This window comes from Aulonocara sp. 'chitande type north' Nkhata Bay, linkage group LG20, assembly GCF_057382095.1.
Source record: "Aulonocara sp. 'chitande type north' Nkhata Bay isolate Kocher_YH1m ecotype deep benthic linkage group LG20, A_spYH_male_GT1.1, whole genome shotgun sequence".
Taxonomy (NCBI): Eukaryota; Metazoa; Chordata; class Actinopteri; order Cichliformes; family Cichlidae; genus Aulonocara; species Aulonocara sp. 'chitande type north' Nkhata Bay.
In genome coordinates, this window is record NC_141363.1 from 22,746,230 (window position 1) to 22,763,511 (window position 17,282).

At 41.5% G+C, this 17,282-nt stretch overlaps 1 protein-coding gene across 1 annotated transcript; it reads left to right on the top strand.

The window, feature by feature from the left end:
• The first annotated feature begins 2,278 nt into the window (after window positions 1–2,278).
• On the top strand, window positions 2,279–16,505 carry irak1 (interleukin-1 receptor-associated kinase 1). Its single transcript, XM_086277128.1, has 15 exons — window positions 2,279–2,617; window positions 6,443–6,610; window positions 8,208–8,354; window positions 8,443–8,516; window positions 8,623–8,799; window positions 11,206–11,270; window positions 11,401–11,512; window positions 12,015–12,136; window positions 12,967–13,171; window positions 13,974–14,042; window positions 14,599–14,686; window positions 14,777–14,871; window positions 15,149–15,773; window positions 15,884–15,982; window positions 16,073–16,505. The coding sequence occupies exons 1-15, from the start codon at window positions 2,506–2,508 to the stop codon at window positions 16,150–16,152; spliced, it is 2,238 nt and encodes a 745-aa protein (XP_086133254.1). The 5' UTR covers window positions 2,279–2,505; the 3' UTR covers window positions 16,153–16,505.
• Window positions 16,506–17,282: the final 777 nt, after the last annotated feature.

Sequence of the window (17,282 nt, forward strand, 5' to 3'; positions counted from 1 at the left end):
TACGTACATGGGGAGAACAAGCAAACTCCATACAGAAAAGCCCCAGACTGAATCCAAACCCACAACCTTCCTGCAATGAGGCGGCAGTGGACTGAAATGACAATTATGTAGGGACCTCAGCATTGGAGGGGACCCACAAAAATTAATTCATGCTAATTTTTAGAATTTGTCTCAATGTCCTTTAGGTCGAGTCAAGACAGCCACATAAAGGCAACGAAGACCGGAAAACAAAATCTATCACCCCTATTTTTTATTTATTTTAAACTTTTTTCATGCAATTAAGCATTTCAGTTCACCAGTGTCATGAAAAGAATAAACTGTGTAACTGTAGTTTATAGAAAGTACCTTTAAAAAACAATCAAGAAAAATCCTTAGATATGAGAGCCCAGCTGCACAGGGTGAACATGAATCCCTGCGATCTTTATGCAGTCTCATACCTGACGGATTATTAATCTGATGACAAAACCAGATTCTTAAACCTGGAATTTTTTCAAATATCTCCACTGAGGTCAGCAAAACTACCAAGCTTCTCTGTTTTTCGCCGAGACGTGACCCAGTCCTTCGGTTTCACGGTTCTACTTCATGCTGTTATTCTAGCTGTATGTGGTATTAATAATAACAGTTTGCTGTTGTTAATCCTTTGACACAAACAAACTGAACTGAGCTAATGAAGCATTCAGGCGTTTCATTCAACGACTAACATTCAAAAAAATAAGGTGAGAAAAAGGAAGTGTGAAACGTGTGTGTGTGTGTGTGTGTGTGTGTGTGTGTGTGTGTGTGTGTGTGTGTGTGTGTGTGTGTGTGTGTGTGTGTGTGTGTGTGATGTAATGCAATGCAATGCAATGCTTCACATTTGTCATAGTTCAGACAGGAAAATGACTCATTTTAGTCAAAGCCACAAAGAAATACTCACTTAGGACTTCCTGTAGTGAAATGAAAGTCATACGAGGTCTTTACACACATCAGTCCTGCAGGATGTAAAACAAGTATAAAATGTGGTAAGCATAAAAATTAATATAAAATAAGTTAAAATATGATGAAATCTCTTAATATATTACAATAAAGTGTGTCTTTCAGGTGACATAGCTCAATGCATTGCAGGAAACATTAATTGCAATGTGAAAAGGACATTTTATAACCATAATACATCTACATGTTTTCAAAACTCTGTTTGTATTTGAATTCCATCACAGCAATCTCAGCACTGACCAAAATAACTGTGGTTTAAATCAAGCAGCTCTAGTTCTAATAATATCCTATTTTCTGACTGATAGTTAAAACAAAAAACAACAACAATCTGGAGTTTGTCATGCAGGAAATTATATTTAACCAGGAAACGGTCACAGTGGAGAAGCTGACACTTTGCATGTAAGAATGACCGATCTGATGTAATACACTGTTACAAATCATGGTATAGAGAAGAGTAATATTTGGATTTCCTGGTTATTTTTGGTGATTTAATAATCAAAAAGTACATTTTATGCTTGAGTAATTATCATTAACCCCCCAAACAAAGAATTTATATTATTTTTTTACTGAATTTTTACTGGGCTTCATAAATAAAAAATAATACATATAAACAAAATAAATAAATTGGAAATTTGGCCAAGCAAAGACTCCAATCTGGCCCCACTGGGCAGCTTTTGAAAATGTGAAGGAATAAATTTCGGACTGTTAACTGCATTTTTCTACGTTTTACAGCTGTATTTTCCACAGATAAAGACCTCTCCCATGGCCATTTATGCTTAACCAAACTAATTAGGTAATAGGTAAAAAATTAGAGTGATAAGAGATGTTGCTGTTTTTACTACTACAGAAATGTCTGTTTGTTACAAAGGATGCACAATTTTGCCAAATTTGTACCATTTTCTGCAAAAAGCTTTCTCTTTTATAATATCAGGATAGTCGATAAACTACCAAAACGTTTTTTCCAGTCATTTTACATTTTATATCTTTATGTCTTACAATTTAAACTCGGAGTCATGCTGACAGATTTTTTTCATTTACCGCGACAGCTTTTCTTTATCATGTAGAAAACCTGAGATGTCCTTTTATCTGTCGGTCCGGTCCTAAGACATCTCGAGGATTAAATGTGTAATTAAACTGATTTAAACTGTCAGAAAGGGGAATTTCACTGGTGTGGTCCACTTGTGATCAAATGGGGGTGTATGTGGCTCACGAGGTAAAACATTTGTTCAAAAAAAAAAGAAGTAAAAAGTGAAGAAAAAAAGTTTTAAAACAGTGCATTTATTTGGGCTTTTATTTCGGTAGTACGGAGCGGAAGCAGCTAGCTTGTTTTAGGCGGAAGCGCTGAAAGACTCAAACCTGTAGTTTGAGAGAGTTTTTGAAGTGATTGAACAGGTTCGTTCCGGGCGGTTCTGATGTGATCCAGGTCCTTGTGTGAATCTGATACCCTACATACCACCCAGAGTTCCCCGCGGTGGCCGCTGTCATCGGTTAGCCTATTAGCTTCAGCGTGGACTAACTTGTAGGAGTTAGGTAAAGATGTCGGGAGGAGACCCGAGGGCCGTATTGTACTACAACCTGCCCGCCTCCGTTGACTGTGAGTTCTGCCGCATCATGGACGGGCTGTCAAACCAGGACTGGACCCGCTTTGGTGAGTCAGAACCCGAACTTTGACTGAGAGCTAAAGGCCAGCAGCTTGGGGTAGGAGGGACGGTGGAGTCCACCGTTAATTGGGTGTTTCACCAAAATAAACTCTAGCGTGTTTATTCTGTGTAACAACTTTAACTGCTGCCATGTGAAATCACTACAGAAAATGAGAATTAAACAAGCTGTGATCCATCCTTCTCAGTCTGCCCTCAGGTACAGGCTTACCTGTCCCAACTATTTCCACAAAGTTGTAAAATATATAATACTATTAATAAAAGATTGCTTTAGCGTGAGTGTCAACTGAGATTAAATCAGGTACAGTTTTCTTCCGATATTAGGTCACATTTTGACTACAGTTAGCCTAAATATAGATAAATTCACCGGTGGCTGTTTTGAGGAAGTCTCTGGTAGACGTTATCTGTAAGTGCTCTTGGTTAATATTGAGTAAATACGGAGCACAAGAATGTGACAGAAACTGAAATGCCTGTGTGTTCTGACGCATAATGAAATGTGATTAGAAACAGTTTGAGGTTTCTCAAAAAATCCAGAAGTTTTCAGTTTTACTGTAAACTCTCTTAACTAAGGTTGTGCGGGTTTTATTTGACTAAAAATTAGGTAGAGCTCTGTTATGTTGGTGTACTATATTGAGCTCAGGTGACTTGAAAATCTTAAGTTTTCTTCGAATGAAATACACTTTTAAAGTTTTACATTGTATAAGCAGCATTTGGTGATGGTGGGGAGGAAGACCTCTGGCAGCTTCTCTTCTACTGAAATAGAAGTTTTACAGAAAAACGACAAAGTAAAATTTAAGCATTAGAGAACATTCACAGCTGTCAAAGTGGAACACTGAAAAGAAATACTAGAGCAGTTAGAGTTGGGAGAAAAGATGATTTAAAAAAGATTTAGATGTAGGGCTCAGAAACTGTATACAGATGATGGAGCCAGGCATTGTGATGTTATTTTGAAGCCTCACCTTTAGTGTTTTGGCCACCTGCACCTTTTCTCTGATATCACCATCAGTTCCAATTTGCATCACCCTCACAGTGATCCCCGAGACATCGCGCCTTATCCTAGTCAATATAAGCCACAAAGTTTAAAATGGTAAATGGCCTGTATTTGTATAGCGTTTTATTTAGTCCCTAAGGACCCCAAAGCGCTTTACACGTTCAGTCATCCACCCATTCACACACACATTCACACACTGGTGATGGCAGCTACATTGTAGCCACAGCCACCCTGGGGCGCACTGACAGAGGCGAGGCTGCCGGACACTGGCGCCAACGGGCCCTCTGACCACCACCAGTAGGCAACGGGTGAAGTGTCTTGCCCAAGGACAGAACGACCGAGTCCGAGCTGGGGCTCGAACCGGCAACCTTCCGATTACAAGATGAGCTGCCAACTCTTGAGCCACGCTCGCCCCTAAGGAAAATCAGTTTTTGATACTCGTTTTTTTGTTTTAACCGTGAAGGTTGGCTTGTTGTAGCTGTCAAAAAAGAGAGACAAAGTACCACTAATGTGGGCTGTTCTAGCTCATATTTTTTGCTGTTGCTGGTAATTTCATTTTTGCCCTGCTGTGGAGACGGCAGAACAAGCACTTCTTTGAAATGAAAGGAAACCAGTTGTTAGAACAATAAATTGCCATCGCCCGTGCTTTTTCCTGTTTGCTCCTTTGGTCTATGTTGGGTTTTTTGCACTTCCTCCTTGTGGTAAACTCTGGTCATTTTTTTTTTTCCAAACTGAAAAGCATCGGGCCCAGTTGTTGTGTATCCCACCCACATCAGGTGATGGAGTTGTGGTTTGTGGTGGACAGCACGTGCGTTGATTATGTCCTTGAAAATCTTTCAGACGAACTCTAATGCAACACTGCAGATGAAGCACGAGTCACAAGTGTTAACCAACAGATAAAGATGTTAAAAAAAAAAAGGGGCAAATGTTGCACGCTGAATAAGACAAATAAGATCACATGCCTCAACATACAGTATGTGAGGTTACATAAGTATTTGGAGTAATTTTTTTTTTCTGTATTTTTGTGTTCTCGCCTCTGTACACTACCACGGTGAAATTTTAAAACAATCATCAAGATGTGATTCTGGTGCAGACTTTCAGCTTTAATTCGAGCGCTTTTAAAAAAGAACTGCGCTAGCTTTCTAGGAGTTACAGCCATTTTTACCCCTCAGCCGTAAAAGGCGGACGATCTGATATCCTCGTGTTGGTGTTGTTCCCTCGTCATCATAAATAATGTTGTTCCAGGTTCAACTATGCAAGTGACCAATCACCTTCTCCTGACGTCATCCGTGACCTCAAAAAACAAACGCCTTCAAAAAATCTACTTCACTTGCGAGAAGAGAAACCGCTTCTGTAAGGACAATATGTATAATGTTTACCGTTTATTAAAGAAAAGAATCCTGAAATTCAAAGAATTCAAGTTCCTGGATCGGCGGACAGAAGCGGTTTCTCTTCTCTCAAGTGAAGTAGATTTTTTTTTTAAGGCGGTATTTTTCAAAGGCACAAAAGGGGGACGTCACAACTATGTGATTGGTCACTTGCAATGTTGAACCTGGAACAACATTTATTATGATGATGTGGGAACAACACCGACACGAGGATATCAGATCATCCGTAAAAGGCTGATGGGAATTGTCATTGCCCCGACCAGGCGGGTGGCGTGGACACCCAAGTTTATGATAACGTTAACTTGAGAACAAGGCAATGTAGGGTTTTCTAATTGATACCATAAGTCCATCTACTAACAATCTTAGACGAGCTTGAATCTCAGTGACCTCAAGGTCAAGGCCAGAGGTCAAGTTTTCTTTAATCATTGCATTCAGATGATTTTCAGAAGGAAGTCATCTAGGATTTTCAAATTGATACCATAGGTGCACGCTAGTGATTCCTGAATGTCTCTACTTTGCGAAGAACCAAAACAAATCTTCTTTTTCCTCATTTCTTCTGGAACGCCCTAATTTCCAAGTTCCGACAGCTGGATTCAGAGGTATCTGGAATGCAGCATCATGCACAGTTTTAGAGGCTCAAAAGTGATTGGACAATTAACTTGGAGGCCATGTCTTGGCTAAGGGAGGCTCGTTCCTTTGTTATTTCATGACAAACTAAGACGATAAGAGATCTGGAGTTGATTCAGAGCGTTGAAATTCGCATTAACTCTCAAAAAGAGGCACAAAGAGGTGTTGATATTAATGAGGGAAGCATTATTAGGCTGACAAACACAAATAAAGCTGTTAGAGAGACAGCAATCGGCATAACAGAATGGATGCACTGGCAACACCAGAAGGCCTGAAAGATCACAGAGGACCGCTAAAGTGTCACAAAATTATCTCTGAACCAAGAAAATCACAGAGTTATCTCCTTGGTTCAGAAGATCTTCACAGCATCTTACAGAGTCAGAAACATCCTGTGTTAGGTCGATGTATCGTTGTCAAAGTCTACAGTAAAGGGATGCCTTTCTTGTACACAAACCACTGGTTACACTCAAGAACAAGAAGGCCAGATCTGAGGTTCCATGAAAACATCTGTTAAACATGTTATGGTACGGTTGTGTATGGCTACCAGTGAAGCCGGGTCACTAGTTTTTAGCAGAATGATGAACTGTGACGTGTACGAGGAAATTCTCTGTTCGGATTCAACCAAATGCTGTTTAAACTTTAGGTTTTAATATTTCACATGTTCTGTTTGTGCTGTTTTTATATTATTGCATTTTATATCTGTGATTGTTTATAGCGAGCTAGTTTTTGTCCTCTGAAGTCTGAGTGTCTGTAAAATCAGTTTACTTCATATTTCTGCAGTTTTTGATTGTACTGTTTCTGTCTCACAGCCTCGGGGATGCTGATGGATCAGAACGACGTGCGATTGGCTGAGAGGCAGGAAAGGCGGACCCACTGGGTGATGGTCAAATGCTCGAACAGGAACGTTCAAGTCGGAGAGCTGATCGACCTGCTGGAGGATCTGCAGCTGTTACGCCCCCGTGATGTCATCTTGAACTGTGAGTTTACCTCCAAACACTCATGACCTTTGACCCCGAGGGATAGTATATTAATGTTAATGCCACGGTGCACAAACTGGCTGCAGTTCAGCCGCGGTGCTTGTGAGATGGCCCTCGATGAATAGGAGTCAATAAAGAATTATTTACACCTGCATCTAGAAAAAAAAAAGACCATATATTAAAAATTCTTAAATATATTTGTTCCCAAGTGTCTTTTAAAAAGGAAAATAAGGTTTTAAAATGTGTTGGATTTCACAGATATATGCTGTAGGTGTTTACAGCTGATCACAACCAACATATGGTGCTTTGTTTTGTAAATGTTTTTTTTAAGTTGTTGGGTTTGCTCAGAGTTGTTGTCCTTTAGTTATCACTTCATCTTGAATATGCTGCCTGTTAGGGCTGCTCGATATAACGATATATATCGGATGACGATATAAAAACGTCTTTACGCTATTGTTTGTTTTCATGTTTCTGCAAGACTATGCAAAGATAAGAATAAACTTGCCTCTTATCTTTGTGTAGTCATACCACATTAGATATTAATCTTGGACAAACAGTGCTAAACAAAGCAGCATTCGCACAATAAAACCAGCACCAAAAATGAATCAATTATGAGTCTGATGAACAACTGTTTCCTCATTTCGACATGAGAAACTGTTTCTCTTTGTTTCCTTTGCCTTTCATGGAAGTTTTTATCAGTTTCTCAATCTTAGACTCTGAATTTGCTGTAAGCGAGCCAAACCAGGCTGTCATCTCATATCTAATCAAACTTTCAAGTACTGAATTACAAAAAAATACCCATAACCACAGAGCTCACTTCAAACAGCCTGAGTCTACAAACACAGTGGAGTCTTTGAGCTAATTTTTCACATTTAAAAATCAACGTATTCTTCATGATTAAAGAATTTGTCCATATAGATACTCAAGTACTTATATGTGCTCTATTGTACAGACATCAATTGCCACTGGGTCGTGTGCACATATACCCTTTTTTTTTTCTTTCAGTTTTATCACTATTCAAAATGAGATGATCACAGTTACATCACACTTTGAAATCACTGATATCCCTGTGGGATAAAGACGGGCAGTCACCTGCATGTAGGATATATTATAATAACAATAACGGGGTTATCAAATTCTTTGATGAGAATTTGATAACCCCATAATTAGTCCAGTTACCTCAACAGCCAGTAGTATACAAGGTGAAAAGGAGAGGGGAACTCACGGAGATTGAATTGTTTAACTTGTTGTGACCGGCTTGACAAAAGGGATAAAAACCAATTTATAATTAAGGCATTTCTAAACTTAAGAGTTTTTGGCGCTGCGGGTGTGGACGAACAGTCAAATGCAGAACTAGAATCAGCAGATGGAATCTGATCATAAGCTTTTGAATCTTCTGAATGCTTGCTTATTAAAAGAGTGACACTTAGCACAGCATCCTCAGTGCTGTACCCCTCCCTGTACGCATATTGGTTTGATCATATTCTCCTAAAACACTTCATCACTATACGTTAGTGCAACGTGCCTGAAGTCCACGTTTTCAGTAGAACCTTTTGTATAGGACTGACTTTTTCTCATTCTGTCTCTCTGTCTGCAGGGGTGAGAAGTCTGGACCTTTACTCCTATGTTCCTGCTCCTGCTCGTCATCTTCCTTCTTCATCTCCTTTTTCTGACTCTCAGTTTGTCCCCCCTCCCAAAAAGCCTTGGGCCACGCCTATGCAGGACACCTGTAGACTGGGCTCAGGTAACACAGCATAAACAGACATTTACGTATGTCCAGTCGGCTTGTTCTGTGACGCTGATGATGTCACTACTTTATTCTGTAAATAAAGGAATAGGAGGTCCATTACCCAGACCTGCATCGCCCCCCCCGGGCCTGCGCTCTGAAGTGCAACAACGTCACCAGGTCTCTCTCTCACACGCGCATACACATTACACAAGGTTTGTTCAACAATCAATACAAATACATCACTACAACAAAGCACGATGATGGTGGTGATGTCATCCCCCAGCCCCAGGTGATGGTGGCGGTGAGCAGCAGCATCGCAGTGATGCGCCTGTCATATGAAGAGGTGTATGCTGGGACAAATGGGTTCTCCCCCTGCCTGCAGATAGGGGAGGGGGGGTTTGGAGTCGTGTACAGAGCGACTCTGAAGGACATGAAGTGCGCCGTCAAGAAATTCAAAGAGGTCAGCCAATCACAATGCAGTTCAGTCTTGAGGAGTTTTCAGACAGCGAGCGGTTTTCAGGCAGCAACAGGACTGGTACAGAAAAACTCTGCTTACAGTTTACGCTGCAGTTCGAGTAAATGTATGCACGATCCCAACCGTCTGATTATTTCTGCGCTCGAGCTAGAAAGTTAAAACTGTCGGGCACCAAAGAAATAAAAGGAAATGAGATGAAATACAAAAAAGTCAGAAATGGTGTTGCACACTTTTATTTTGAGGAAAGGGCCCTTTAAGTCTTTATGTAACCAGAGGAGTCGCCACCTGCAGGCCATGAACAATGAAGTTTAAGCAACACAAAAGTTGGAAATAGATCAAAAAGGCTGTGCAGGCTTTTGTTTTGGCTTGTCACAGCTACGGACCCTATAAAAGATAAATGTAGCCTCCAGGCCATTTGCCATTGGTTAGTCAAGTCCCCATGACGACACCTCTAGCTAATCGTTTTAATGAGTGAGTAGTTGTTAGCCAATTAGAGTATTTTTTGATTCTTTATTTTACAAAATGATCTTCATGTTTTATTCAGTCTGACCTGGAACTAGTGACTGAGTCAAAAATGTTAAGACGAAAGGTCACAGAGCAGAAGAGTCGCCCCCTGCTGGCTGTTAGAAGGCCAGTTTAGGTAACTTGTACATTTGGTTGACGTTTTAGAGCGACCTGGAAGTCCTGCGATGGTGGTCAGGTTGGGTGGTTCCCTTCTAAAGCCCGTCTCCACACAAAATATGAGCTTCAATTTTAGCTTCTGGGTCTAAAAAGTGAAGCCATCGTAGAGGTCCTAAAGTGAGTCTGTGGGAAGACGGCGCTCTGTCAGGACCATAGTCGACACTTTACTGCTGATGTTATCATCTCAGCTTCTCGTTTCAGTCACACTTAATGAAAAATTCAGTCCATTTTGTAAATTTGGGTCATTCTAAGTGTGAGAGAGGATTTTCCAGGAAATGCTCATTGCTCATCAACATGTGTGTGACGGTGAGTGTGCACATCCTGTATCAAAACAGCAACATGGTGTCAGCAAAATGGCTCATCTCGAGGGTTCAACGTAGGGCTGGGCGATATATCGAGTTTTTTAAAAATATCGATATATTTTCATACGAGATATAAGATGTGACAATATCGTTTATATCGATATAGCCTATGTTACGTTATAATTATACTTGTGGAGCCGCAGGTTTGCCTCTCTTTCGTCCACTTTTGTCTCTACGCAACGTTACTCGGCCTCGCCTCTCCTTCACTGAACACAACTCCGCCTCCCCCATAGCTTCACCTGCAGGCAATGACAAGATGAAAGCGGAAAATCTCCGTTAGCGAGTTACCGCGGATCGTCCCGTGCGTGGGGCTGGACGGCGTCAACGTGTTAGCTAGCTAACCACGCTAATGAGCTAACCGCGCTAACGACATGCAGCCCGGAGGAGCTGCACGGCCTAAAATCCTTTCATTTTCTCAAAACTGGACAGTGCGCCTTATGTATTAATTCTGGTTGTGCTTACTGACCGCAAACCGATTTTATGTGGTACACAGCGCTCGGCAATCTGTCAAAAAATGTTTTAATATGACTTTGCTAAGCTACGGAGCTGCACCGCTTGATGGATTGTTGGAGGATTACGGCTACCGGGGAGGAGCCTCGCGGAGTGATACGTACTGTGCTTCAACGTAATATTACCGTACTGTGTGTGTATAAGGACCATAAATGGCACCTGTTCAGAGACGTGGTGCAGCTGTGAAATCTGTCTCTTTGTTATTATGCTCAGCGTCTATTAGTTTACATTTTGACTGCACAATTGTGAGCTTTTTGTTATGCACAAAAACAACATTTTCTTTTATTTATGGACCATGATTATTTAATAAATGCTGATAATTTATTTTTAAGTAATTTCTTCATGTACATCTACGCTGTATGTAAATAAAAGTGCCCGTGTGACATCTGGGACACAGTGTGACTAAGAACTCTCTTTTTGTTCTTAACTTATGGCTTTAAAAAAAAATATCGAGATATATATCTTATATCGCCATCCAGCTAAAAAATATCGAGATATGAATTTTGGGTCATATCGCCCAGCCCTAGTTCAACGGACTTCACAATCCAATGGGTGCTGTCACGGTAGCTGCCAACATCTTTAACGTACAGTCTATGGTTTTGTCACAGACAGATTTTTAAAAACAACTGTCATTTTCGAGGTTTTTGCCGCCATGGAAACGGAGACAAAATTAGTCTGAAAGAGTCTTTTGGCTCTTTTTAGAAAAGTTAAAAGAAAAACATCGACTGATAATTAGAGAGGGGTCGACCGCTCACTGTCTGAAAAAGCCTTCTCATTGGTCCATTTTACTGCCAGGAAGTAGATTGTGATTGGTCAGAATTGCTGCTGTTTTTGACAGGACGGGCTGCTGGACTGGGCTCTGCTGAAGAAGAGCTTCCAGACTGAAGTGGAGCAACTGTCAAGGTGGGTGAAGTTCCTCAGTGAGATACAGCAGATTTAATCTGTTCTGATTAAAGTCACATGGTTGTTATTGTGTGTGTGTGTGTGTGTGTGTGTGTGTGTGTGTGTGTGTGTGTGTGTGTGTCCTCCTCAGATTCAGACATCGCAACATTGTGGATCTTTTAGGGTTCAGTGACGGAGGAGGGTCATTGTGTCTGATTTACAGCTACATGGAAAACAGATCTCTGGAGGACCAGCTGCACAACGTAACACAGATGCACACGGCTCAGATAACTCCAGGGTTTTCACAGGTTTTCCCAGGACTCGGGTGCTTTCTGGGTGTCATAGGTGGTCATTGCTGGGTCTTTTCAGTGTTGGCTTTTGCCATTATCGCAATATTATTGCAATATTACCGAAAGAAAGCTGGCAACACTGAAACCTGATACACCCAGTGTATCGGCCTTCATCTGTTGCTCCAAGTAGATGTGAATAAAAGATTGTGATATACAAATAAATAAGATCCACTGATGGGAAGTGATTATAAATATGAAAGGCTTGTTAAATAATGATGGTAGCTCTTAAGTGTTTATTAATCACCTTTACCTCTTCATGTGCATTCTCCATGATGCTCTGTAAAAACACTCAGTCCTGCACCCGAGTTTCAGTGATTGGGGAAAACCCTGCACACTACATAATTTACAAATGTTTATTTGTTTCGGAGGGGTGTTTATTTCCATGGGTGTGTTTATTTCCGTGTGTGTGTTTCAGGAGTGTGCGGTGCTCTCGTGGCCTCAGAGAGTCAGTGTTGTTAAAGACGCATCAGAAGCTCTGCAGTTTCTCCACTGCCCCCCTGAAGGCGAAAAGCTGCTGATCCACGGAGACGTGAAAAGGTGATCTTCACCCTGGAGCTCTTCAGTGTATTTATGAATCCATGTGTTAAATAGATCAAAGTGAACAGCTGTATTACAGTCTTTTATTTGACATGAGTCACTGAAAAGTGCAGAAAGCAGAAGCTATACTGGATTATTTCCAGCAGGAAGAGAGAAATGACTGGAAACGATGAGTAACTAATCTGAAAGTGAGAAATATTATTTCTGCTTATAGGTCATAAATTCCCTTATCAAATTCCAGCCTTGATGATGAATTTATTTTTATTTATGTTATTGAATTGGAAGCTGCGCTAGTACCTATATAGCACTTTTCTCATTGAGCAGTCGAAGCACTTTTTACTACGAGCTACAGTCTTGCTTGTTCATACACATTCAAGCCCCTCTTCTTCCTCTTCTGCTATCTGGAGGTCGCCATCATTTTTGTTTTCCTCTGAATTGTGTGTAAAACACGTCAGCGTAGGCAGACCGTCGGGTAAAGTTTCAGTTGAAATTCATGCCTTCATTTCACAGTTCATACAAAGGTCACAGGAAAAAAACATCAAGATAAAGTTTCCGTTGAAGAAGTAATGAAATGATTTGCATGAAGTGTATTTACCGCCACATTTACTCATTTATCACAGTTGATGTGGTCCACCTGGTTATAAGGCTGAGTGATGTCAAAAAGTCATCTGTGATGTGTTTGTTGTTTTTTTTGTTTTGTTTTGTTTTTTAAAAGTCTGTTAGTGCGAGTATTTGCACTATGGCGACGCACTGGCAAAAACACAGCCTCTGCTTTCACCTGGTGTGTTAACCTGAACTCTTTTTCTTTATGTGCATCGGTTTCTCTCCAGCTCCAACATTTTGTTGGACAGTCACATGACGGCGAAGCTTTCAGACTTCGGTCTGGCTCGGTTTGTACCCACCGGCACCTCGGCAGCTAGCACGACATCCGTGGGTAAAACGACAACAGTGAGAGGAACGCTGGCTTATCTGCCGGAGGAATACGTGAGAGGCGGAGAGCTGGGACCCAAACTGGACGTTTACAGCTTCGGAGTGGTGAGATGTCGCAGGGCCTCAGTGCAGTATGGGAGGACTCTGTGTATTCATATAGTCCTAATTATAAAAATATTTCTGCTTTTCCAATAACGTTTTGTAGTTTGGTACAGAAACAGGCCCATTTCTATTATGACAACAGTGGAAAATTGTGTGAAACATGTATGTTTTTAATATTATAGGACTTGATTTTTAATGCAGTTAATTCCTAATCACTATGATGTGATGCTTCGATGTGGACCATGGCTAACCGTTGAGGAGTAGCAAGATTTACAGCTGCAGGCCTCAATTTTGATTGTTCCTCTAGAAAATATTTTAAACACCACAAAAGATGTAAACAAGAAGTTGTAGATTTTGAAACCGAAGCACGGAAGTTAAAAAAAAAAAAAAAAGTACCTGGAAACAGAAAGACTTCAAGTATGACGGCGTTATCGTTTGATCTGTAATACTAGTATACTGTAAAGCATAATTTGCACCCTAAGCTTCAAGCTTTTCCATAAATACGTTTGAAAAGCATAATTAAATACACTAAAACATCAGCCATTAAACCATAAAAAAATATCATAAACATAATAATTTGTAGGTGGTTTTGTTTATAAAATAAGTTACAACCATCTATTAGTTAGAGAAACATCTTCGTTAGTTGTAGGCAAGTTATAGAGTTGGCAACAGGAAATATCCTGTTTTAGGAACTGACGTGAAACTGAACATTTTTATTCTGAGACCAGAAAACAGAAGAGAAACACAGCAAGTGTCTGAAAATGGTGCGTGTGTGTGTGTCCACACATCCGTGTGTGTGTTTCAGGTGCTGCTCGAGGTGCTGACTGGACGTCGAGCTCTGGAGAAAGATGGGATGGGTCGAGACAGATACCTGGTAATAGCACACACCTGCTCACACAGTTGATTTGCATATTGGGTTGTTTTGAATCTGAACAGCGCGGTGGCACGGTCGTGAGCACTGTTGCCGCACAGCAAGAAGGTCCTGAGTTCAATTCCATCATCAGGCCGGGGTCTTTCTGTGTGGAGTTTGCATGTTCTCCCCGTGTTTGCGTGGGTTCTCTCCGGGTACTCCGGCTTCCTCCCACCGTCCAAAGACATGCAGCTTGTGGGGATAGGTTAATTGGATAATCCAAATTGCCACTAGGTGTGAATGTGCGAGTGTATGTGAGTGTGAATGGTTGTCTGTCCCTGTGAGTAGGCCCTGCAACAGACTGGCGACCTGTCCAGGGTGTACCCCGCCTCTCGCCCTATGACAGCTGGGATAGGCTCCAGCGACCCTGAAAAAGGATAAGCGGAAGCGAATGGATGGATGGATGAATCTGAAGCTTTGGAAAATGGCAGAATCCTTCCAAACCCGGCTGGTGTGTTTCCTTGCCGGTAACCTGGTCTGTTTGAGTCGGGCTTACCCTGGTTTTGATTCTGGTTTGCAGAAGGACCTGGTGGAGGACATCAAGGAAGGTCCGGGTGGCTCAACTGAAGCAGTTTGGAGGAAGCATCTTGACAAACGGCTGATTTCAGGTCAGTGTTTGAGCTAAGACCACAGTCCCTGTCCTTGTTGTGCCTGCTCCATGTCCTTCCTGTTACCTGTTGTGTTCACTTTCGTTGCAGGGGGTACTGCTGAGCTTACTGGTAGCCTGCAACTGGCGGATCTGGCCTGCAGGTGTCTGGCAAAACTCAGGAGGAAGAGACCGGTAATGAAAGATGTAAGAGCCAGCCACACTCACTTGGTTTCCTCTTAAACAGTTTTGTTAATCTGGACTTTGTCAGATGTAGTTTCAGTCTCTCCAGACCTCCTCAGATGTAGGTTCAGTGGTTGCAGACTTCTTCAGATGCATATCCTGTCAGTTCAGACTGGTTGTGGTGCAATTTAATTTAATCTGGACTTCTGTGACTGCTGCTTAGAGCACTCTGGAGTTCCTCAGGGCTCCTGTTTGGATCCTCCTGTTTTTCACCTCAGTGTGTTGTTTTGTTTTTTCATAGGTGTGTGCATCTCTTGAGGACGTATATAAAATGGTGAGGGAGCCTCCCTACCAGTCCTTCCCCAGACCTCCCCGCTCTCTGGACTCTAATATACAACAGCTTTCCAAAGAGCTGAGTAAACTGGGACCACTGGAGGATACCTACCAAGTGTCACAGTCAACCAAATTTTCTTCCTCTCCCTCTTTGTTCACCCTCGCCACTCCTGACCCACTTCACTCATCATCATCTCTTCCCCCGTCATCCATTTTCCCTCCTGTGTCTTCCTGTTCATTCGCTGGTCCATGTGAAACCGACGAGAGTCGAGGATTCTCCCAGTACGACCTTCGCTCTCAGCTGAGATCAAACGGGACCAGCTGCAGGTCTTTATCTCCTTCCACCAAAGCCCAGTATCGCAGTCCAGCTAGGCTCACAGAGGTTGAGTGCAACCAGCCTTCGGTGCCCACTGAGGACCAGTACAATTTCCCTCCCCAGCCCAATAGCACCAGTTTGAGTATAGCACCCGGAGCACTGAGAGGGGCCCCAGCAGGACCAGAGACTAGAGGGCAAACCACGGCAGATGCAACTGCAAGGCTCTACGGCTTCTCTCCTGCAGGGTCCCTGAAGTCAACATCTCCAGAGCCTTCAAGTATGTGAGCAACTCATTAAAGGACCACACCTTAGTTTCTTCAGACATTATTGAACACCTGTCCTAAACTTTTCTGAAACTGAAACTAGAGCCATTTCCTGTTTGTTCAGTTCAGATAAATTCCAGCAAACAGCGACTCCTGGAGAAGAAAACTCAGTACGAGGAAGGAAGGATTCGTACTCCTGAGCTGCTGTCATCTGAAAACATCTGTATGTAAACCACACTCAGGAGTTTTTATGATACCTGTTGGTTTTGTTTGTTTTTGGTTCACTCATTGTGTTTCTCCTGTGTCTGATCAGATGAAGAGAAGAGTTCTGGGGACATCAGAGGACCAGAGGAGAGCGATGAGCTGGATTATCTTCCCACTAAACACAAGTGACTGCGGTTATCTATTATGGACACAAAGTAGAGGACCAAAGATGGACAGTTTCTGGAGTGCAGCTGTGGATTTCATCATCACTAATGTTACAGAAAAAACTGCTGGATGGTGGAGCTGCTGGTGTGTCACATTTCAGACTGCTGGTGAATCTGGGTTTCATAGATTTCTCCAGCTGTACATTTACCAAAAAACATCACTGGGTTCAAACCAAGTGATGCCCATGTCAGCGTAACGCAACATTCCTGTTGTTTTCATCCAACTGAAATTATTTATTCATTAGTCTGTAATAATTTTAAAATTCACATGGAAATATTTTAATATTTGTAATTGTGTTATAAAATTCTGAAAACAGAGTACATGCTATATGCTTTGAATGCCGCAGAGTTTGAGACGATGTTTTATGTTATTGAGTGCCAACAAAAACCTGCATCTGATTGATGGCTGTTGTTGTTCAAGGAGCAAGACAAAGATAACATCAGAACGTAGCCACTGTGATCTCACAAGTTCTGCATTTTGAAGCTGTAATCTTATTATCGGCGGAGCCAGAAGATGTCATATGTGGACAGGAGGGTGAAATGTTATCAGGTACTGCTATCTGGCTTTGATGGAAAACTGCATCTATACACTGTACAGGTGGAACACTGAGACAATGCTACCTGTGAAATACAATATTAAATTTTCAGTCACCAAAACTGAAGCACAGAGAAAATATAATCAGATGACAACATTTTTGATTTGGAGCAGCCTCTAAACATGTTTATGTCTTCTATTTCTTGTAAAATTGGGCATTTTAACATTGGACCTTTTTTACTAACTTCAAAAACTAGCTTAAATTTGATTTCTCAGTGTTCCTTTTTTCTGTCTTCATTCATCAGTTGCTTGTAGCAGATGTGCCCTTAGCCTGATCCTGGAGGGGCCTAACTGAGTTCTTCTTCCCCACTATTACTTAGCCTTGCTCGCAGGGGATTATCTGATTGTTGGGGTTCTTGCCCTAACATTTATCTTACAGTATAAAACTCACTGAAGCAACTATATAACACTGAAGATAATTATTGTTAATTAACTGGTTTTACTAGTTCTTCACTTGAGACAATTTATAAAAATAGTTTGGCTGATTTAATTAATTTAAT

Coding starts and splice junctions, on each gene's coding strand:
- irak1 (XM_086277128.1), top strand. CDS start 2,506: ATGTCGGGAGGAGACCCGAGGGCCGTATTGTACTACAACCTGCCCGCC. Junction 11,513..12,014: donor TGGAGGACCAGCTGCACAAC/GTAACACAGATG, acceptor TGTGTGTTTCAG/GAGTGTGCGGTGCTCTCGTG. Junction 12,137..12,966: donor ATCCACGGAGACGTGAAAAG/GTGATCTTCACC, acceptor GTTTCTCTCCAG/CTCCAACATTTTGTTGGACA.